The sequence below is a fragment of the Magnolia sinica genome, chromosome 11 (genome assembly GCF_029962835.1).
Source record: "Magnolia sinica isolate HGM2019 chromosome 11, MsV1, whole genome shotgun sequence".
Classification (NCBI taxonomy): Eukaryota; Viridiplantae; Streptophyta; class Magnoliopsida; order Magnoliales; family Magnoliaceae; genus Magnolia; species Magnolia sinica.
The window spans coordinates 80503545-80528348 of NC_080583.1; the positions used below are offsets into that span (position 1 = coordinate 80503545).

General features: G+C 41.2%; 1 protein-coding gene across 2 annotated transcripts in view; it reads right to left on the minus strand.

The window, feature by feature from the left end:
• The window catches only part of LOC131219466 (two-pore potassium channel 1-like), a 68673-nt gene that overhangs the window by 33605 nt on the left and 10264 nt on the right, over positions 1-24804 (minus strand). Inside the window, exons 2-3 of one of the 2 annotated variants that reach the window (XM_058214618.1) lie at positions 3510-4441; positions 1541-1937 (exon numbers count right to left, since the gene is read on the minus strand). The exons of the other annotated variant lie outside the window; for it this stretch is intronic. Of the exons in view, the coding sequence (XP_058070601.1) occupies positions 1796-1937; positions 3510-4405 (1038 nt within the window). The 5' untranslated portion in view covers positions 4406-4441 and the 3' untranslated portion in view covers positions 1541-1795. Of the gene's footprint in view, positions 1-1540; positions 1938-3509; positions 4442-24804 lie in introns of those variants that run through there. 2 annotated transcript variants of the gene reach the window in all.

Below are 24804 nucleotides of genomic sequence, written 5' to 3' on the forward strand. Positions count from 1 at the left end.
ATTTTTCATCCAACCTGTTCATAAGATCAAAAAACATGGATGAAGGGAAAAAAACAAATATTATCTTGATCCAAAAATTCTTGTTGCCCGCCAAGAATTTTTCAACGGTATAAATTCAATTCACACTGTTTCCTGTGGTGTGGTCCACTTGAGATTTGTATACGCTTAATTTTTTGTCTAAAATCCTAAAATTATATTTTAAAATGGATAGACGGAGTGGATATCGCTCAGCTATTTTGTACAAATATGGCCCATGTTCTGGCGATCCACACCATTGGTGCCTAGGGCTCTTCAACATGGTCATATGTCCACACTTCTCCGTATTGGATGGTCTGATCTGACGTCATCCAGTCTAAAATCTGGAATCCCCTAATGTTGGTGGGCCACTAGATTGACGGCCATAATAGCTGATAGCCTCTGGTTATAAAATCATGCATTTCCATCCACTTTTGCATTTAGTATTGACCATTAAAACAGTTTGATGACCCATCCACTACAAAGCTTTGGAAACTAAACGTGATGTGTGGAGCCCACCGCATTGCATCCAAACCATCCATCATGCGCACCAAAAGATCAGGCCAACCCAATACTCAGGTGCGCCACAGGATATAAAATCATGTCTAAAAAGCCCTAGAATCATGTGGCGTGTCTAATGCTGGGGCATTTTCACATAAGCTTGAGTGGGGTTGTTTGTAGGATGCAGGAGCACATTTGGGGTGGGCTGCCCATGTGAGGCGGGTGGCTCGTGTTAAGTGGGCCCCATCCTTGTGAAGCGGGTTCCCCGTGTAAAGTGGAACACATGTGAAGTGAAGCCCACAAGGGGATTAGGCCGAGGTCCTAATCCATGCGATGTGGGACCTGAGTTATAAGATAAAGGATTAATTCGTTATGCTCTACCAGTTCGAGCTTTTAAAGCAAGTGGTTAATTGTCTACCATCAAAGTGATATCAGAATGGGAGGGCTGGTATTCCAAATTTCAGACTCATTGGTCGTGGTTAATGCACCATCTATACACAGTTCAACTTTGTCTGTTTGGATGTACAAAGTATTTGAATATTTATAATATTTTGGGGTTAATTTCTTAATCATATAATGACATTAACGACGTTTCTTAGCTGTCCCATTTTCTTCAAAAACTTTTTAATCTATTGGTCAGGATCATCCAGCTTTGGGTATGGCCCATCCATAATGGACGAACCAGATGAGTAGTTCCTATCTTGCCCCAATGTAGATAACCTCCATGGGTATGGGTGCAAATGGCCAGGTCGACCCAACAAGCGGGTCTGGACCTGTATTTGGACCTGTTGGACCACGTCTGGGTCCAACAGTTCACCCCAACTTCTAAATGGGTTGGGTCCAGAACATGTTGAAATCAACCCAAACCAAGCCACCCCTCAAACCAAAATGGACCCGGCCCAACCCATGTACTTTCGTAATTAAAAAAATGGGGTAAATGCCCATCTCAAAACACTGCCCTTCATCCAAGAATCTCAATCACAGCAGTTTTTTTTTCTCCCTTCAGATTTCTTCAAACCGTCTGTGTGGAAAACACTCAATTCAAATATCACACATACATACATATACACATACATAAAATACACGTAAAATGCACACGTTTTCTCAAAATAGCTTGTCAGAGCAAGAGAGAAGTCAATGGGGATAGTTAAAATTCTACAAATTCACTCTTGAGCAAGCATCTGTTTGGTAGAAATTAGAGGACTCCAGAAAACACAGCTTCGAGCTCCCAATCTCTCTATGAATGTTGTATTTGATGTTAGCTCCCTTGTGAAGAGGATTATGCAAGCACAAGGTCATATGCAGACAAATTCCCTGATTCATCAGCATCAAGATCTTCAAATTCTTTCATCAAAAGCGCAATATCATCTTGTCCAATCTTCCCCATCTCTTTCAGCTTGTATATGACAAACTCAGCAGCACTGGAAGTGAAATAAAAAAAGAATAATGTAATATCCCAAGCAATCAAAGAAGCCAGTGAACATCATCAGAAGGGGGAAAAAGATTAAGCTCATCAAAAGATGAACTAAATGAATATTGTAGATCTTGAAGAAACGGATAGAAAAAAAAAAAGAGTCAATCACTTTAAGCTGAATCAATATTACATATGATGTTTCTAAACCTCTTATGTTATAAAGCTCTCATGGCAAGCTAGTTCCATATGGGAACTCAAATGTGTTCACCATGGTAATTAGTGGCAACTCATTCAATATAAATGTGGTATGCAGGTGGGGGTGCAAATGGGTCGGGCCATTAGATCCAACCTGAAAACAAGTGGTCTGGGTCCTATCAAAATCAACCTGACCTAACCTGACCCCAACAAGTTTTTAAGTGGTTCCGATTTGGATCATATTAAAATGGACATGAACTACACCCAAGAAAAACCAATTAACATACCACTTTGATGCAGGACAACTAACCACTTGCTCTAAAAGCTCAAACTGATAGAAAGTGGCGAATCAATCCCTTTATCTCATAGCCCAGGCCCCACATCGCATGGGTTAGGACCTCCCCCGAACCTCCTCATAGGCCCCAGTTCACATGGGTTCCACTTCACATAGGCCGCCCACCTCGAGTGTGTCTCCGCACCCCATAGGCTACCTCACTCGAGCTCGGTGTGAAAATGCCCCTACATTAGTTACCCATACACTACTCAATCTGGATCGTAGAAGATGGAGAGTGTAACAAAAATAAAACAAATTGAACTACCCTAAATAAAACAAATTGAACTACCCTAACCATTTGATTTTACCTGCTGAATTTGGATCACCGGCCATTAAAATTGATAGCCACCACTAATTGGATGGTGTGGAACATTATTTGTATGAGAACTCAAATGTAATTTCTATACCCGAACCAGACATAACCCTTGTAAATAAGTAGGGTATGGAGGAGGTGCCAGATCCGGCCCACTAAATTAATAGGTCAGCTATCTTTGACTTCGATCTGTCCCAGTGGGTTAGGTTTGGATCCACAATTCCTACCCTATTCTTAAATGGGTAGGGTACAGTGTCCCCCTCAACCCAACCCATTTGCACCACTATATGCATCCATGCCAATCTAGAGTCAAAATAGTGGACACCATTCAATAATGCTCATAGCTATAAGGCCATAGTGATCTGACTCTGGCATCCCAACAAGTGGAACAATCTGACAAAAATCATCATAGGGTTCAAAATCAAAAGTAAAATCAGATGGTTACAATCACCTGGTGAGTGCATTTGAGCAATATGCTTCATCAGCAATTGGGCTGATGATTTTGACAATTTGGATTGCTATCATTTATCTTATATTTATCTTGTACTTATATGTCAAACACAAACTAAAGTCTGTCCATTCCATAATACAGTGGCAGATTGAAATATATTCACTGAACAAAACAACCCATGTGCACAAGAGGAATTTGAGATCTTTTTTGGGGGATGAATTTTAAATTTTCTTTGAGATGTTTTTTGGTGGATGAATTTAAAATTTTCAGCAGTGACTTTCCTTACCTCACATCCCTGTCATCATCAAGATCTGCAGCTTCAAGATCGCCAGATGTCATCTTTCGTGTAAGCACCCATTTAACCAACGCCTGTTGCCTGTGCTCCGTGTTGAGCTCAGCAATGTAGAGAAAGAACTGCGCCAAACAGATAGTACTGATCAATATCCAAAAGACAGCGAAGATCCGTCCACCTTCAGTCGAGAAGCTGTTATCCCCATATCCTAAAGTCGTTATGGTGGAGCAGACACAGTAAAAGGAATCGACGAGGCTGAGGTCCTCAATTTTCAATAAGAAAATTGTTCCAACAACTATCAACACCATGAGAACCACTGTGGTCACGAGAAGCTTGTATTTTACTTTGTTCATTTCAATTTCCTTCATGATCTCCATTGTCCCAGCTTCATGCCGTATGTTTAAGGCTTTAACCAATAAGATCTCCTGCTTTTCTACAAGATAATCAGCCGCTTTGCTGAGAATGAGCCCGACAAGCGCCATGCCAGTAAAGACGAAAAGGCATGCAAGGAGCTTTGCCGGGACGCTATCAGGCACAAGGTCTCCATAGCCAACAGTAGTCATTGTCACAATACAGAAATACAATGAATCGAGAATACCATTTGTCTTGATACCCTTGATCTGATTCTTAACAGCAAAGAAGCATAATGCGCTGATTCCTAGGTAGATCGCCAAGAGTAGACCTACTTGTGTAAAAGAAAGATCGAATTTTCCCAAGATGGACTGAGAAAGCGGAGACAACCCACATTTCTTCTCTAATGAAACATCTACAGTAGGAGCACTTCTACAGCGCCGGAGTCTTCTTTTCTTGAGATTGATCTTTTGTTTGGGTTGATGGGGGGGATCTACCAATCCTGAGAGCAATGGCTGTTTTGCGCCATTGCTGGCCATTAGCTTATCCCACAGAGGTAATTGTGTTTAGCAGACCTGCATTAGAATTTTCCATATCTCAGTGATCAGCTCTAATCAACAAACTAACCCAAGATCACAATACAGCATCAAATCCTCTAAACTTTTTTGAGTTTATAGATGCACCCATTTTTCTACATTTTGGTGTCAGTACAATACACTTTTTAGAACTATACTACCAAAAGCAGAGAAAAAGCATCTATTTATCAAAAGCATGGGGTGTAAATCTCATTTCTATAAATAAAATTCAGATGTTATTTAATTAAATTAAGAGATAGTTTAATCACTTATTTACAAGTTGATTAACTGGGCACCTTCCCATCTCAACGATACAGGATATGTAAGAACTATAACCATTGGATGCAGATCCAGTGCATCCGAGTAACCGCTGAGGTGGCTGGTTCCCTGACGCAACAGGATTTGATTCAGCCACGTGCCACTGTCAGAGATGGGCCCCATGGTGTAGTACGTACTCAACTGAATAGGGCCCATTTCTGACAGTGGCAAATGGCCCAATCAGATCTTGCCGCAACAGGGAACCATCTACCTCGATGGTTCCCCAGATCCAATGAATTTGCATCTGTTGGATCCGGGTTTATGTCGTAAATCCAAACCATGGATTGGAAGAGATTGACAGCTGATCGTGGATGCAGATTTTAACATTTAATCAATGGCCCGCAAAAAAAAATGTCCATATTCAAGGAAAGGAGTTAAATTAATCAGTGTTAAAATTTTCTAATCCTTTTTTCCACTATCCCCGATCCACTGTAAGGCCCATCGCAATATCATTGAGACGAATCCTAGAACATTGGGTCCTCACTGTCCACGATTGTACCAATATCATCTTGATATATATTGCAACCACATGAACGCCGTCTGAGGATCCAGACTGTTCATCTAGCTGGCTCCACTGCATATGGGTACAAGACAAAAATGTCGCTGGTGACAAACCTCATCCATCATACATGTGTTAAAATCTGTGAATATAGAAATACATATAGAATGCAATCATTTAAGGCCATCTTCATCTTCCTATGATTATATCAATATTATTTGATACAGGAAAATGATGGTGCACAGGGCTAATAAAAGCCATAATTCTCAAGAAGACCATTGATGTAGAGCGGGTCGCGGACAGTTTCATGGCCAAGATGGATCAGAAAAGGCCCGGTCGACGGCAGAAGTGATCCGGACCATCGGACCTTAGATCGGGCGTATCTCGCAATTCGGAAAGAGTTAGCTGACGTAAAATATATGATTTTGGGGTAGAACGAGCTACTTTAGCCAACCAACCCCGCTACGCCGGGTTGCGCCGCCCGGAATTGCGAAAAACCACTTGATTGACGGTCGTTTCCCTGTTTTAATTCCGTTTTTACTATAAATAGTAAGTTTTAGTTTGATTATAACTCTTCATCCGTTGGGCTTTAGGAGTTGCGCCCAGAGCTTAGAATAATTAGGGGAACGGTTTGGTGAAGCCAAATAGGACACTTACTATTTTTGGCTGAAAACCTTGCGCACTAATAGACATCACGACCGTCTATAAATAGTAAGTTTACTATTTATAGTAAGTCATGGCTTCTAGGAGTTTGAGTTGTAGTTTGATTATGATTTCTTTCCCATTGCTTGATACCCTTATTTAAAGGGTTGTGAACTCGTTATCAATTATTCATCAATCAATTTCGAATTTATTAGAATTTATTTCTATTTTCTGCTTTCTTTCCTCGTGGATTCGAGAAGTCTCTGTGAGGAGTCTAGAGAAGTTCCGTGGATTCGGAATAGTTATCCTCTTGAGGAAGACGGTGCTCGACCTCACGTCCTCCCCTGTGTCGCAAAACAGATGGACACAGGGATTTATCACAAACATCTTGGTGGGGCAACAATCCCATGGGCGGTGCTCCAGGGAATTTACCTTTAACGGCGGCAGCTTTCGAAGTAGCGCAACGAGAGAATCAGCAAGCCATGCAAGGGCTGCAGGCTTCCATCGACCGCATAGCGGATCTCTTGGCGGAAAACCTAAGGCAACTCCGTGTTCCTGGTGGCAATCCTCCACCCCCAATTAATCGCCCTGATCGCAGGATAGTACCGACAGTGCATCCAAGGGTCATTCCTGAGGAAGGGGGCTCCAGTGAGGAGGAAATCGACGACATACTCTTCCAACACCCCAGACATGGCGGCGATCGAGTAGATCGAACGGATCGAGAATTCAAGATGAGGGTTGATATTCCTAGCTTCAATGGCCAATTACACATTGAGGATTTCCTCGATTGGCTTTCTGAAGTTGAGCGATTTTTTGACTATATGGACATCCCTGAAGCAAAGAAGGTCAAGCTTGTGGCCTACAAGTTGAAAGGAGGAGCTTCAGCTTGGTGGGAACAACTGCAACTCGCGCGAACCAGGCAGACGAAAGCACCAATCCGCACCTGGCAGCGGATGAAGCAGCTACTACGTGCCCGATTCCTCCCTAGCGATTACGATCAGGTATTATTCCAACAATACCAAAATTGTCGACAGGGTAGTCGGTCGGTGAGAGAATACGCAGAAGAATTTTACCGCCTGGCGGCGCGTAACGATTTGGTCGAGACTGAATCGCAGCAAGTCGCCCGATTCAACGGTGGATTGCGTATGGCTATCCAGGATCGGGTCCAGATGCAGTCCGTCTGGATGATGAATGATGCGATCAAGTTGGCTACTCGTGCAGAAGTGCAACTTGAACGTCCTAACACACGGACCTATCCTACTGCAAGGAGTCGGTCTGCCCCAGGGAACTGCACAGCCTAAGGGAAAGGAGCCCGTAGGAGCACGCACTCAACCTCCTACGTTTGAGAACCGAGATCAGGGAAGTGGGCAAGCTAGACCCCAAAGGGGCGTATCGACTGCTGCTGGTCCAAGTAGAATCCCGAACCCCTATGCTCGGCCAAGGCCCGATAACTGCTATCGTTGTGGCCAACCGGGCCACCTATCAAATACTTGTCCCCAGCGAAAAGTGGCAAACCTCGCCATCAATGATGGTAGTGCTGATAACGCTTATGAAGATCCAGATATTGAAGAACAGGAGCATACCACCGAGGACGAGGCAGATGATTCGGGTTGGATTCAGCAAGATCACGGCAAGTCGCTGGTCGTGAGGCGACTATTATATGCGCCAAGAAAAAAAGTGCATCCACAGCGGCATAACATCTTCCGCACTAGGTGTACGGTGAATCGAAAGGTTTGTGGCGTGATCATTGACAATGGAACTAGTAGAACATCGTCTCCAAGGTCATGGTGAAAAAATTACAATTGAAAACAGAGCGTCATCCCTCCCCATATACAATCGTTGGATCAAGAAGGTCAACAAAACAAAGGTAACTGAACGGTGCACCATATCTTTTTCAATTAGCAAACATTATAAGGATGAAGTAGTATGCGATGTGGTTGACATGAAAGCATGTCACATACTACTCAGTCGACCCTGGCAATCTGACCGTGACGCCACTCATAAAGGGTGAGATAACATATATATCTTCATCGAGGACGGCCGTAAGACCATATTGGCCCCTATGGATCCAGAGGGACCACCTGAAACTTCTAAAGTGGAGGGCCGTTTTCTCTTAACCATACGGGACTTCGTGGAAGAATCCAAAGAAATAGGACAAACTTATGTATTAATTGTAAAAAGGGAACAACTCGAGCCTACCATCATCCCTGAAAGACTAAGGCCCTTGCTATATGAATTCAAAAAAATCTGGACCGATGACCTTCCCGATGGGTTACCCCCCATGCGGAATATCCAACACCATATCGACTTTGTCCCCGGGTCCAGTTTACCTAATCGTCCTCATCATTGAATGAGTCCGAATGAGTGCGAGATTTTGTAAGGACAAGTAGATGAGTTGTTCCGTAAGGGTCTTATTCGAAAAGGATGAGTCCATGTGCTGTACCAGCTCAATTAACTCCAAAGAAAGATGGGAGTTGGCACATGTGTGTCGACAACCGAGCTATCAATAAAATCACTATAAAATACAGGTTTCGTATACTACGATTGAACGATATGCTAGACATGCTAGAAGGTGCGAAAATATTCTCTAAATTGGACTTAAGGAGCGGCTAACATCATATTCGAATACGGCCAGGTGATGAGTACAAAACAGCCTTTAAGACCAAGTAAGGATTATACGAATGGATGGTCATGCCCTTCGGTCTTTCGAATGCGCCTAGCACATTTATGAGATTGATGAACCAAGTTCTGAAACCTTTCATTGGGCGGTTCGTTGTGGTTTACTTCGATGATATTTTGATATACAGTCAAGACGAAACCACCCATATGGAACACCTCAAGAAGGTCCTTCAAGTGCTCACTAAAAATAAACTGTACCTCAATTTTAAAAAGTGCAGCTTCATGACTGATAGCCTATTGTTCCTGAGTTTTGTTGTAACATCCACGGGCATTCGGGTGGATGAGGAAAAGGTGAAGGCAATCAGAGAATGGCCGGTTCCTACAAATATTCACGAAGTGCGAAGTTTTCATGGACTGGCGACATTCTATCGTCGGTTCGTGAAAAATTTCAGTACCATTGTGTCACCAATCACAGATTGCATGAAGAAAGGGCAGTTTCAATGGACTGACGAAGCTGATAAGAGCTTTGCCGAAATCAAGCACAGATTATCCACGACCTCGGTTCTTGTACTTCCCAACTTCGACAAACTGTTTGAAGTCGAATGTGATGCCTCATATGTCGGAATTGGGGACGTTTTGTCTCGAGAAGGTAAGCCGGTAGCCTTCTACAGTGAGAAACTTAGCGATGCACGTAAGAAGTGGTCTACATTTGAGATCAAGTTATACGTGGTGGTCCAGGCACTGCGGCACTGGCGACATTATTTGATTCAAAGGGAATTCATACTTTACACGGACCATCAAGCTCTCAAATTCATTAATAGTCTAGCTAACATTAACCGTGTGCATGCTAGATAGATCTCGTTTTTACAGGAATTCACGTTCGTACTAAAACATAAGTCAGGGCAACAGAACAAAGTAGCCGAGGCACTGAGTCACCGTGCAACTTTGTTAGTCACTATGAGCAATGAGGTTATCGGGTTCGAGCGCCTTAAAGACATATATGCCGATGACGACAACTTCAAAGACGCATGGGTTAGATGCCAAGAAGGTCACCCCGGTGACTTATATATGCAAAATGGGTTCCTTTTCAAAGAAAATCGACTGTGCATCCCAAACAGTTTACTAAGGGAACAAATAATTCAAGAGCTACATGGAGGTGACATCGGTGGACACCTTGGGTGAGACAAGACGCGAGCTCTTGTGGAAGAACGGTATTACTGGTCGCAATTGGTACGTAATGTAGGAAAGGCAATCCAACATTGTTATATTTGTCAGACCTCTAAGGGGTAATCTCATAATACGGGCCTTTACACTCCATTACCCGTGCCTGACGGCCCTTAGGAGGATTTATCTATGGACTTCGTGCTTGGTCTCCCACGAACACAACGCGGCATGGATTCGGTGTTCGTGGTAGTAGATCGTTTCTCCAAGATGGCGCACTTTATTCCATGCAAGAAGACTCTCGATGCAACACACGTGGCGAATCTATTCTTCAGAGAAATTGTGCGGCTACACGGGGTTCCCAAGACTATTACTTCTGACCGTGACACGAAGTTCATAAGCCACTTTTGGCGGACTTTGTGGACTCGATTCGATACACGACTTCAGTTCAGCAGCGCCTACCACCCACAGACTGACGGTCAAACTGAGGTTGTGAATCGCACGTTGGGAAACCTCTTTCGATGTATTTCAGGAGAAAAACCGAAGCAGTGGGATTTGGCTTTGTCTCAAGCGGAGTTTGCATTCAACAACATGGTGAATCGCTCGACAGGGAAATCCCCGTTCCAGGTTATTTATGGACGAGTCCCTCACCACACACTAGACTTGGTCCCTCTGCCCAAGCTCCCAGGCATGAGCATTGCAGCGGAACATATGGCTGACAAGATCATGGGCATTCATGCGGAAGTACAAACCAAGCTACATGTATCGAACGAAAAATACAAGGAGCAAGCCGACAAGCATCAGTGACAAAAGGTGTTTGAGGTGGGCAACCAAGTAATGGTCCATCTGCACAAAGAAATATTTTCAATCGGAACATACAACAAGTTGAAGAATAAAAAGATTGGACCGGTATCAATCATCCAAAAGATCAATGACAACGCTTATGTTGTTGATCTTTCAGATGACATGGCGATCTCACGGACTTTCAACGTTGCGGACCTGACCGAGTATCATGAACCAGAGCAAGACGAGAACTCGAGGACGAGTTCTTTTAAGATAGAGGAGACTGATGTAGAGCGGGTCGCGGACAGTTACATGGCCAAGATGGATCAGAAAAGGCCCGATCGATGACAGAAGTGATCGAGACCATCGGACCTTAAATCAGGCGTATCTCGCAATCCGAAATGAGTTATCTGAGATAAATATATGATTTTGGGGTAGAACGAGCTACTTTAGCCAACCAACGCCGGGTTACGCAGCGCGGAATTGTGAAAATCCCCTAGATCGATGGTCGTTTCCTTGTTTTAATTTCATTTTTACTATAAATAGTAAGTTTTAGTTTGATTATAACTCTTCATCTGTCAGGCTTTAGGAGATGCGCCCAGCTAGAATAATTAGGAGAACGGTTTGGTGAAGCCGAATAGGACACTTACTATTTTTGGCCGAAAACCTTGCGCACTAGTAGACATCACGACCGCCTATAAATAGTAAGTTTACTATTTATAGTAAGTCATGATTCTAGGAGTTTGAGTTGTAGTTTGATTATGATTTCTTTCCCATTGCTTGATACCCTTATTTAAAGGGTTGTGAACTCGATCAATTATTCATCAATCAATTTCGAATTTATTAGAATTTATTTCATTTAAGACCATCTTCATCTTCCTATGATTATATCAATATTATTTGATACAGGAAAATGATGGTTCACAGGGCTAATAAAAGCCATAATTCTCAAGAAGACCATTCAGCTAGTTGCTGTTTTCAAGGGTGCAAAATTTCATTCTGGCATATGAGAAACAAAAAGCCACACCTTGCGTAGGTATCTGTAGATACCCCACCCAGGATAGTACAACTGATTTGTATGCATCTGAACCCTGAAAACGAAAGCCCAGTCCAAGCCCAAACCCTAGCTCATTTGGCCTTAGGCACCTAACAACCCAAGAGTGAGAAGCCTGACAAGGTACCCAAGTCTCACCGGAGCTCCTGGTCAAAACTGGGCCCCATCCACATGACAGGTGGCGCATCATGCTCTGCCTGCCATGTGGATCGCCTCAAATTTTGAGATGTAGTTAGGTGAAAGAGAGAATTCTAATCCCCACCTCAATCGTATCACTCGGGCTATAATGACCACTCTACCCCTAGTTTTCCCCAAATTACACATTTTACCATCCTTCCAATCAATGGTAAGGTGCCACATGGCACACCCATACCCTCAACCAATCACAACCCTCCTAGCCTTCTTTAAACCCTAAACTTAAAAAATCATCAAAGTGCCACCCTCCACACCTATAAATACCTCATTCCTCTTCACTTACACCCATGACCTAAGATCATCCATTCTTAAGAGAGAGGGAGTGAAGGAGAGAGAGCTTTAGCTTATCCCATCCATCCACCGAGGAGAGAAGGAGAGTGCAACGAGAGGAAGCCCTTCTAGCCTTGAGTCAATCTACCCACACCTAAATCCCAACCACCTGAGACATCAGAAGATCAATCCAACTCACACTTAGACAGGGTGTCCCGTATCTGTTATGATGTGGCCGTATCGGCCAATACGTAACGGTAACGGCCGACACCGTTACGCGATACGGGGTCGAAACCCCCCCCCCCCTCCGGATCTTGTGACCGTAACGGCCGTTACGTCCCCATTAAAGAAAATAGGAAAAAAAAAACATACCTTTTTTTTTCTTCTTCCTCTTCTTCTTCTTCTTCTTCTAGACTGCTACGGCTGCGGGCCTGCTTCTTCTTCTTCCTCTCTCTCTCTCTCTCTCTACCCCTCTTTTTCTTTTCGGTTTCCCTCTCTCTCCCTTCTTTTTCATTTGGTATCGGAAAAAAAAAAAAAAAAAATCGAAAGCAGATTGGCTGGTGTACCACACACCAGCTATATAGTTGTTGTAGGTATGTGTCATGCTAAGACAAGCACTGACACTCCTCAAGCTCCGAGTTGTATGAACGGTTCAAAGGAGATCAAAGTTACATGGGCTTCACAGTGATGTATTTATACACCATTCATCTATTTTTAAAGATCGTTTTAGAGCATTACCCAAAAAATGAATCATATCCAAAGATCATCTAGACCACACCAAAAATAATAGCGGAGATAATGATTTTCACCGTTAAACAATTCGTAGGGCCCACCATAACGTTTATTTTCCATCCAATCTGTTCGTAAGGTCAAAAAGACCTGAATGAAGAGGAAAAACAAATTTCATATTGATCCAAAACTTTTGTGATCCCAAAAAGGGTTTCAATGGTAGACGTTCAATCCCCCACTGCTTTTTGTAGTGGGGTCCACTTGATAATTAGATCTGTATTATTGTTCGTGTCAAGCCTTAAGACGAGCTCGTCAAATGAATGGACGGTTTAGATATAACACATACCTCATGATCAGACCCACGGGACTTGCTGACGTCAAATGAATGGACGGCGTACAAGTTACGCAGCACGCTTTTATCGCACGAGTTAATAAATGGTACACGTGCCACGTGGGCCCACCATGAGTGTGTATTTTATCCATGTTGTCCATCCATTTTGCCACATCATTTTAGGTCATGATCCAAAAAATTAGTAAGATCCAAATCTCAGGTGGACCACAACATAGGAAACAATGGTTATAGAATGCTCACCATTAAAATTTTCTTAGGGTCCACTAATGTTTATTTTCCATCTAACCTGTTAATAGGGTCACATTGACGTGGATGAAGGGAAAACACACATGTCAGCTTGATCTAAAACTTTTGTAGCCCCCAATAAATTTTTAATGGTGGACGTTTAATTATTGTTGTTTCTTATGGTACATCCACCTGAGCTTTGGATTTGCGTCATTTTTGGGCTTATGCCCTAAAATTATTTGGCAAAATAGATGGACGGTGTGGATATAACACATTCATCACGGGTGGGGCCCAAAAAACTTTGACACTCGTGTGCTACACTTCACAATCCGAGTCCCACCTAATTCGGGCCCTTAAAAAATTGTACACGAGACATGTATTAACTTAAAACTTACCAATTAAATTATGGACTGTAATTGTTAACTCACAATACCAAAATCAAATTGTTTGAATAGTTTTAATTGTTAATTTGTGGACGCTTATTTTTTAAAATAGGGCCTTTTGATTTTTTTCATGATTCACTATCCAATAAATGTCCACCAATTCATAAGTGAGATAATGCCAATAAATTGCATGAATTTGAGGCTGATTTGGGGCATGGATTGGTCCTCCAAGTCAGCCCCAAATTGGCAACGCCATATACCTAAATTTAATTTAATTTTTTTTTAAAGAACTATTGGGAGAAATGATATCAAATTGTTAAGTATATAAATTAGATATTTAGAAAATTAAATATATGAATTTTGTAGTCAAATTCAAGTTATCTGGTTCATAAATTCATCAGACAGTCCAATACAACTGCTCACCAAAGAGTGGACCGTTACACCACCATAAACATGTTCCAATTTATAAATGAATGCATATTTGGAATGCTTAGAATATTCCAAATTTAATCCATATTTTTTTGGCCGAAAAAAATAAAATTGCACCGTTACAGGCCGTTACGCCCCCGTATTGCCGTTACACCCCTATATCCGTATCGGTATCGGAGGGCACCGTTACGCCAACCGATACTGAAACAGGATACCTTGCACTCAAATCAATCCTTACAAAACCCGTCCACCCATTCGCCTAGCTGCAAATCAGCTGCATTCATCTTAACATTTGGACTTTTCATCATCATTTACCTTCTCACCTCCCTGCTCTAGTCAATCCAAGTGTATACTCTGTGGCTTGTCGATTCCTGGATTCTACCCATCAAAAACTCAAACAAACTGGGTTTTTCTATTTCTTTACCATCCCTCGTTAGGTAAACGGGTCCTGATGGATCGCCTCTGTTGATCCCTCACTCCCACTCTTAAGTTGGACATTGCACCTCTCATTCGCATCATCCATGTATTCTACACATCTAAATTAGCACATCTCTTCTCAAAGTCCTGCCGCTATAGTCGGTTCAAGTGTATGCTTTGTGACTCGTTAATTCCTTGAACCTTGTCACACTAAAAACTAGAATCAACCGGAGATCTTTCTTTCTTAATGTCCCTCTTCAGGTAAACAGGTCCTGGTCGGATTGCCCTTGCCAATCCTTCACTCCCGCTCCTAAGTTGGACATTACACTATTGCATTGCATATCATCCATTCCTTGCACTGTTTAATGCTAGACTAATCTAATCCCTTACAATTTGCCCAGTTATATGAAGTAGTGACCATACATTCATGCAGGCTAAGAAGGTGCCTAACCCTTTCCTTCTTAGTCACCGTGGTCCCTTACTCGGAATCCCATATCGCAAATTAAGAGTCATTTTAAAACAAGAAATCCCCGGATTCTCTAGTTTAAGGATTTTGCAAGGTCTAGCTGACTGTGGAAATTTGAGTTAACTAGCTAGTGGTGATTCCAAGTCAAATATCTAACACCCTGAGTCAAGCAACATAATCGCACAAGCAAAAAGCCTGAAAGGGCCCCCATGAGCGTGATCCTAGTGACCAATGTTCATAGTATCAACTTTCATAACACGCTTTGGAAATCCACTAGGATATCAAGCAATTGAGGAGGGGTCCACAAATGAAGTGGGTTTTCAGACTCTGGATTAGGGTTGTCTTATCTTAGTTTATGTGTAGATTAAAACCTACCCAATCGGGCATAGGCATATCAATTAAGATGTGGATGGTCTTGTACAATCTCAAAAAGTTGGGAAATGTTTCCCCAAAAGATAGATACACTTTGACTTTTAGAGTGAATATCAATAAAGCCAAGGTCTTAGTGAATGCAAAATACCTTTTTATTTTAATTGTAACACCAACACAACCTCCTTTAAGTTTGCTTCATTAATCAAATTACAAGATTTTATTTCTTTCTTTAGATCGATGAGCATTCACTTCACCGGAAATCTACGTTGCATCAGCTGTAAACTAATTTGAAAGTTGTGATGTTAGTTAATATCTTTAAACATCATACTAGATGATCCAAACAAGATATAGGGTGCTTTCGTGCATATATCCTCGTGTTGGTAATAGGGGATATATTTCATGAATGACAAAGACACTTCACCCTTTTACAAGATGAGCATCAACATGCATCCAACACATGAAACACCTAGCTGTAGCTACGCACTCGACAGACACACCATATACCATTTTTTTAAAGACCTTTTTTTATTAGTCATGTAATGTTACAAAAGTCAGAACTTGCAGGTTCTTTTCCCATCTCTTTTCATCATTTTCCTTTAAAAATATGATGCTGTTGCATAACATGGTATGGTAGGCTAGAAGAAACTGCTGAAGTAAACAACATTTCAATTGTCTGATGACCCAACATCTTGAAAGTCACACTGTGACAAGAACAAATTTTCTCAATTATACACAACCCAAATGAAGCACAAGAATTGCTTGGAAAAACGTGTCCAACGTAAGGATTTGCAGCGAACATCCCTCCACATATCACCTCAAAGCATTGCTGCCTTTCTTGACACAAGGGGTTCGATGTTAAAAGAGTGCCCCGTAACCCTTCCTCAACCTGTCGAGACTCCTGCTGGACTGAAATCTCATCAGCTATGTCATGATACTCATGAATCCTTGTGTCCATGGCCCATAGGACATCTCCGGGAAAGACATTATTATCAGCCAAAGTGGTGGTATCAATGGCCCTAATTTCCATCGAGCCTTTGCGAAGCTTCTGTTTCTCTTTAACAACCCCAAATGATTCCCATATCATCATCTTCAACTTGTGGATTGACATAGAGCTAGAGACCTTCAAGTCGATCAAACTAGAGGATTCGTTTCTTCGAGAATGCTTGGAAGTATATGTGGTGTAGTAAGCTTCTAGAAATGATTGTGGAGCTTCCTTCCCATGAACAATGAAAATGCATATATCTTCATCGTGATAATTAAGCTTCCACATCAACTCGTGGCTCTCTCTTTCCCCAATGCAATTTTCTCATATCTCTAGATTAGTCCTAATGATAGGTTTATTACACTCAACCTCGTCGTTCGCCCTGTCATCACAAGACCCTACTAATTTATTTCCCTTGCCACTGATGAAATCGATTTTTCAACTATGGCATTTGCTTCAGGAACTCTCCACTCACAAAAGAACTTCTAGTCTCTCTTCGTTATCAGTGTCAAACCATTGCTTGCTGAAGCTCGCTGTATGATGGCACCACGTTTGCAAGTTAAATAAACGAGCCTTTACAGCAGTCACGAATGCTTAAAACATCTTATCAAATTGATGACACCTTCCAACCCTTTGAGCTCTACAGAAGAAGAAACATTCTTCCCACTTGATTTCACACTTCTCCCCATGGACAACTATGATGAAGGCAACAAGTAATACTTGCAACCAATGTTGTCAAAATCGTTATTGTATCGCAAATCGTAAAAGGGGGTTGAATCGCATCGAATCACGAATAGTACCGTAAATCATAAGATTTTTTTCTGATTTTAAAAATATACATATAAAAAACAAATGAAAAAAATATATATATAAGTAAATCAGAAAAGATTAAAGGCTCATTAATCATCCATTTCCCACAAAATGTCCCAAAAAAGTAATATATATCATGATATTATCAATTAAGAAAATGTAAATGGTATACATATCATGATACTAAAGGATTCTTATCTTTTTCTTTGTTTTCTTTTGTTGTCTTTCGAAAAAAAAAAAAAAAATACCTTAAAAAACATACAAGAAAGAGTCCTTTAATAATTTTGTTCTTTTGTACCTTTCTTAAGTGTTGAATCATGTTAGAAAAAATGGCATTCGATTCCATTGTGAATAGTATTTTGATTTCTTTGTTGTGGGTTTTTTAATATCAAAATCCCCAAATCTCCTCTTGCATCTCTCTCTCTCTCTCTCTCTCTCTCTCTCTCTCTCTCAAAAAAAAAAAAAAAAAAGAAAAAAAAAAGGATATATTTAATAGGGGAGGCCTTTTACATGTTTTACGAGCAAAAGGATACAAAGAAAGAAGAAGAAAATAATTTAAAAAATGATTTTTTAAGTAATTATTGGGCCCATTTATGTAATCTATGCTTATCGTACGATTCATATGATTCAATACGATTATTTGGGAGTACGATTCAAATCATACATCCATACAATACGATATGAATCGTATGATTCATATCGTGAATCACACGATTTTGACAACACTGCTTGCAACCAGGAGAAAGTGCAATGTTTTTTCCCCTATACAACTTCTCATGATTCTAGCACTATTTCAGCTTGCCTACATTAATGCTATCCTCCGAGCTTGCCACCTGTGTCAGTTCCATACAGCAAGCTGCACAAGTTTCCAAATCCAAAGGGAAGGGCGACCAACCCAAAGGATCCATGGGCTTAACTGTAGTAGCACTTTCAATGAGAAAAGCCAAAGGCTCTCTGGAACCAACACACGCTTTGTTCCAGATGCTTGTTTAGGCAAGAGTGCTCCATGAGGGCATTGAATTGAAGCCGTCAGTTCACTATCAACATTGCATGGAGAATCAACATTCGTTTTGTGTAACCATTGTGACAACCATTGCTTAAATACATAGTATCAATTCCCGTTAGTATAACATCTTATCATTACCGCCTTGGTGAATTTTCTCATGGATCCTCTATGGTCCCTATAACTATCAGCTGCAACTATATTCGCTTCCTCATCCTTGAGGTAAAGATTGCAACAATCATTGCCCCCCAAAACTGGTCCCCCTCCATGCACTAAGAACATGGAGAACCAAGCTCTATCCGACACCTGCTTCATGGAGCCAACCTTTCAAACTGGAACTTTTCCATGTGAGCACCGAATTGGGTTGTTATCAATGAAGGTAGTGATGCTATTAGCCTGCCGATGAAGCTAATTTGTTGAAATCCAAAAGAAAGAATCTTTAAGGGAAAGAACTGGAGCTTGAGAAAGAACCAATCTCACTTCTTGTTGGCATTCTGCGATATAATTCATCTGTCTATCCTTGCTTAGCTGGTACTCTCGGCAGTTGTCATATGATGCATTCAATACCTTTATCTCTCCAGAAAGATGCAATGGAAGAGAGCTATTTCCAGAAACCCACTCTCCATCTACACCCACATTGCATGTTCTCAATGTTCTCTTGGGTCTATTACCATTCTCATCAGTGTTTATACGATTATACATCAGCATGCAAGCTTTGTCTGATGAAAATATCTCTTTATGGCTACTAATATTAAAACCCGAAAATGATAACTGAAAAGTATTCATGTGATTCACATTCCCAACAGAGCAGACTTTTTCGAATGAGCTCAAACTTTTGCCCCCAAAAGGACGAAGACCCAACTCATAGACATGCTCATCATCAAATTTCCACCAGCTTCTGTTGCACATGTCTTTAATGTGCGCCACATAATGGCCACTGTCAACAGCAGTTCCTTTGTAGATTAGTACCGCTGACAGGTCATACATTAACTCGAATGGAGATTGAGAAGAGTCAGGCAACCTTCGTGCCTTTAACCGCTAAGGGAAACCGAAAAGAGACACTATTTTAACCTTTCTTGTGGTGCCGGGGAGGAAAACATAGCACTTTAGCTAGAAATTAAGAACAACGGGGATTCTTACAATTGCAGTTTTTGGTTTTGGTTGTTATGATACAAGCTAGATGGATGGTCTATATTATGCCCATCCCATAAAATGATTGAGTATGAGATTTCGGATATAGGCCTATGGGGCCCACTTGTTGGCAACCACTAGTGGGTGGATCCCACATGTTTTTCCCTCCATAATCCCTCTTTCAATTTTCTCTCCGATGAATTTGAATTTTAATTTCAAAGGGATTTGAGTTATGGGAAAGAGATTAGATGTGATGGGGGATGCTCTATCCCATCCCAACTCTTCCCATATCCTCTCTGATCCCTCAATAAAAAGGGGAGCCATTCCCTTATTCAAAGAATTCCAAAAACAAGAGAGTTCCTAAAGAGAAAATAGGGAGGAGTAATGATACCTACTTGTCCACCAGGCTTGCCTTTGAACAATCTAAGCCATTGATTATAATTCAAGGGCCCATTAATCGTAAAATTAGAGGGGGTGATCAAATTTCTCTGCTCCTGTAGAGGTTAGGTGGACTACTGATCATAGTGGTCTGTCTTATGCTTTGCGTGAAGGTCCCAAGATCATGTACATACCGTCAGATCATCTAGTCCCAACCATCTGGGCCGATCAATACTTTTGGGCCTTCCCCCTCGCCTTTTTAAAGCCTTCAACTTGAACCAACTCACTCTTAACCAGAGTAGTCCTAGGTCTTTGTTACATATGACCAAACCGTCTAAGTCTACTTTCCCTTATCTTATTACCTATCAGTGTTACTCCTAAGTTCCCTCAAATACATTCATTTCTAATTCTATCCATCCTTGTCTTGCCACTCATCCATCTCAACATCCTTAATTCAACTATAGTTATCCTATGAACATGTTGTTCCTTAACTACCCAACATTCTGTCCCATAAAGCATTGTTGGTCTTATAGCTATCCTATAAAATTTCCCCTTCAGTTCGATTGGTATGCAGTGAGCACATAAAATTAGAGACACGTCTCCACTTCTTCCACCTAACTTGAATTCTATGAGCAACCCTTCTCAATATCTCCACTCTCATGACTTATTAACCTCGGATATTGAAAATGGTGATTTGGGGACACTTATTGGTTAGCAATCTCTACTAATTTGTCCATTCCACCCCTCTTGTTATTGCTACATTCCATATGCTCTATTTTAGTCTAACTAATTTTAAAACCTTTAGATTCTAGAGCATACTTCCATATTTTTGGATTTGTGTTTACCCCATCCCTCATCTCAACAATCAAAACTATGTCATCTGCAAACAACACACACTAAAGGACCTCTTCTTGCAAGTGCCTTGTTAACTCATCCATAACCAATGTAAAAAGATAAAAGTGCAATGCCAACCCTTGTGTAAGACTATAACAATTGTAAACCCACTTGTCTCTCCACTAGTAGTCATCACATTTGTTACCGATCCCTCATACATAACCTTTATCATGCTAATATTTCCTCTTGGATCTCCTTTGTTTTCCAACACCCACCAAATTATCTCTCTAAGGAGCCTATCATTCTTTTTTCCTAAAGGATAACAATACCAGGGATTGAACCCTGGATCACTCACACACACCACACACTCTCTATGAGGAGCCTATCATATGCTTTCTCTAAGTCAATAACGATCCTATGAAGATCCTCATCTCCATATATTTCTCTATCAACCATCTAAGTAGGAAAATAGCCTCAATGGTTGATCTTCCTGGCATTTTATCCAAATTATTTTTCTTACATTTGTGTCATGCATTAATCTTTGCTCAAGCACTCTCTCCCAAAGTTTCATAGCATATAACTCACGAGTTTAACCCCATGATAGTGCAACTCCAAATGACTCCTTTATTCCTTGCAAATAGGTACCACGGTACATTCCCTCTGTACATTTGGCATTTTCTTCAATTTTACAATATAGTAGAACAACTTTGTTAGCTCGAAATAAACCAGTATCTACCATGCACATTCAAACCTCTACCAATATACCATCTGATCCTAAGGCCTTTCCTGTTTTCGTCATTTTCAAAGCTCCTTTCACTTTAAATATCCTAATCCCAAGAAAGTGCCGATAGTCTCCAACCTCATTTGAGTTTATGATCACTTCTATCCTTATGCTCTCAGAGTACTCGTCATTTAACACGTTCTGGGAGAAATTCCTCCACCTTTCATTGATCTCTTAACCAATATCTATAGTCATCGCTCTTAATGCATCTTACACGATCTATATCCCTATCCTTACTCTATCTCATCTTCACAAGTTTAAAGGCATCTTTGTGATGCAGGACATGAAATTAAATATGACATGCAAGATTTCAAGCTATAGATTATACCAATGTTAAACAATCACAAAATTTCACGTCCCACATATGATCAAACATTCAACCAGGGGAATATACGAGGGTCCAAGCCTACACTCGTTTAGGACTGGATCAAATAAAATTATAAACCAAACAATGCCCAAAGGAGTATAAGATTCATCCACTCTTGTAAAGGATTGTTCCCCAATTCAAGAGATTCACCATGTTTCAATTCGGGGAGAGTCTAGGGTTTGTAAAAGTGGAAAAAACTTGAGATTTGGGGATTATTTGGGATTTAAGATGAAAAAATCCAGAACCTGAGACAATCCGCGCGTGCGGACAGCGGCCCGGCCTAAATGCACGTGTGTGAACCTCTGTCCGCACGTGTATGGGGCCCACAAAACTGGAAACGTCCAGCTAGGGTCTGGTCTGCCAGGGGAGGTCCTCTCTCACGCCAAATTTCAAAACGATCCGATGTACAGTGAGTGCGTGGTGATCCACCGAAGTTTTAGCCCCCTGGTGGACCAAAATCTGAAAATCTGTTGTAGAAGAGAACTTAAGTGTCAAAAAAGGATAAATCTGAAGATGGGATGGCTGTGGGAGATGAGGGATGTGGGGTATAGGTGTGGGAACGATTTGGGATGGTTGTGGCTTCGCACCACGGTAGTTAGCCCGCGTAACGGCTCGTAACGGCGCAAAATTTTTTTTTTGCCAAAAAAATATGAAAAAATATGGATTAAATCCCGAATATTCTAAGCATTCCAAATATGCATTCATTTATAAATTGGAACATGTTTATGGTAGTGTAACGGTCCACTCTTTGGTGAGAAGTTGTATCGGACTGTCTGATGAATTTTATGAACCAGATAACTTGAATTTGACTACAAAATTCATATATTTAATTTTCTAACTATCTACTATCAATGATAGATATATTAGAATGAATGTAAAATGAAAATATCTTACATTAGGTGTTTGCAATTATTTTTGAGGAATTTCTCGAACATACCGGTGGTCCTGTGCAGTGTGGTGCACGTGACTGTGATAGTGTGATTCCTTTCTATGAATATTAAAAAAAAATAAAAATAAAAATTAGTAGTGTCGATATACTCCCCTGCAACTTGATTAAGGATTACTTGATTGGTTGTCGGGGGAGCTATTTTAAATACAAGTTCGGCGGTGTCAAGTGTGTGCATGGCTTCTTGCAATAATACTGTTGTTGTCTGTTGTAACAAATACTTACCTTAACACAAATATATACTCACAATCACAAGTCACCACCAAAATGAAAATCCCTTTTTGTGATTGCTCGACCTCCACATCATCGTCATCGTCACCATCAGTCTGAGGGTCCGATAGGTGTAGGTGCTACATATCCATAATATCCGGTGCTCGGAAGGAAATACTAGATCAACGAAACTAGAGGATGCTGATCCCGACTAGGCAACGACTCGACCGGAATAAGGATATCCACCGGTGCCGTCGAATAGCCATCCGGTGCCCATACTCAGTTGAGAATCTTGGGATTGAGAATGTGTCTCTGTGATGAGTAACTTGGATTTGGATCGGATATCTATAATCATATGGATATTGATCGGAGGACTACTCCAACATGAATGTGATGGAACAGGCTCAGTATAACCATCATAATTCAATTCACCATAAGAATATCCATCATAATAACCAAGACCATGAGCCTGTTGATGTTCCGAACCTCTCGGACCTGGTGCACCACTAGATGTACCCACCTCCTGCTGGCTGTATCGTGACTCGGTACACTCATAAGTCCGACCTCGTGTACCACCTCGTCGCTGTTCATCGACATCGTGATCTGTAGACGGCTGTATAGGGCACTGAGCAACACCAGAAGTGCCATCACCAATGGCAGGGGCGTCATCATCACCATCATCTAACACAGTCACACTACCACTGCCTGTACTCTTCTGTTGATCTTGAGTTGTACTTGGCATAAAAGCTGCCCCTCTTTCTGGGTCCAACACAGTTGCACAACTCTCTTGTTGCACTGTGCGTATTGTGGGTCATCAATCTCCGATTCTTCACTATCCTCTTCAATTTGTTTTTCCCTTGTTTCCAACGAAAGTAGAAGCGAGTCGTCTTCATCATAAATATTGTCCAAGTTTATTAGACAGTAGTCTGTGTCATCAGCGGCTGTAATGCTCATATGATGTGGTCACATTCTTAGCTTCATATTGTAGTGCATGAAGACAAGTCTGTCCAATGTCCTAGTCTGTAATCAATTCATATTCTTTAAATGAATAAGTGCAAAACAACTTCAATTCCTTTCGCAGCTAGAAGTTATCTGGCTCAAAACATTTACTACAATTTTTTGGAGAGCCTTCATACTCTCTCCGAAATTCATCACCATTCGACCGGTTGCAACCTAGATATTGCATACTATGCAAGAGCATCTCCAAAGCTACCTAGGCGATTTCCAAATGTATCTAATTCTTTCAACGCCTTTATTTGCCTATCTAAGTCAGGCTCTTATCTCTTTATCACATTCTTTAGCCCGACACGTACTTCATTATCCGCAACAAATGATTGGGCATATCTGTACCTAGGATTTAGGTAGTAACCTGCTACATGAAGATCGTGATGGAGTTGTCTTGTCCATCTCTTGTCAATCATCCTCCAATAAAACTCACAGCTTCTACAATCACGTTAAATTGCAAACTTTGCCTTATCCATGACATCATATAGGAAGCCCATGGTAAGTGCTTCATCGGTTTTGACAAGACGGAGTACCCTCATTAGTGGCTCCATCACATTTAGGATCGCCTTAACCTTCTTCCAATATTTGTTATCTCGTATGGTGTTCGCAACTTTGACCGGTGTTCCTGATGTCTTCTTCCCATGTTTTGTGTTGAGCCATTCTCGAAAAGCGAACATCTCACTCAACTCTTCCCTATGCTGGAATAAACTCTCTAATGCTATAAAGTTTGTTGCGAATCTAGTCGCCGCAGGCCTCAACAACTCTCTTCCTTTCGTGAACTTTCTCATTATTGCAACTACTTGATTATGGTTGTAAATAAACGTCGTCACTTCCCTTGCCCTTTCGACCATTTCCTTAATATTCTTCTTCTTCCCAATATCTTCCAATATAAGATCAATACAATGGGCAGCACATGGTAACTGAAAAAGATGTTTTCTCTTATCCATCAACATGTCCTGCAAGCTTATATGTTGCTTCATTATCTGTCACAATCTGTACTAT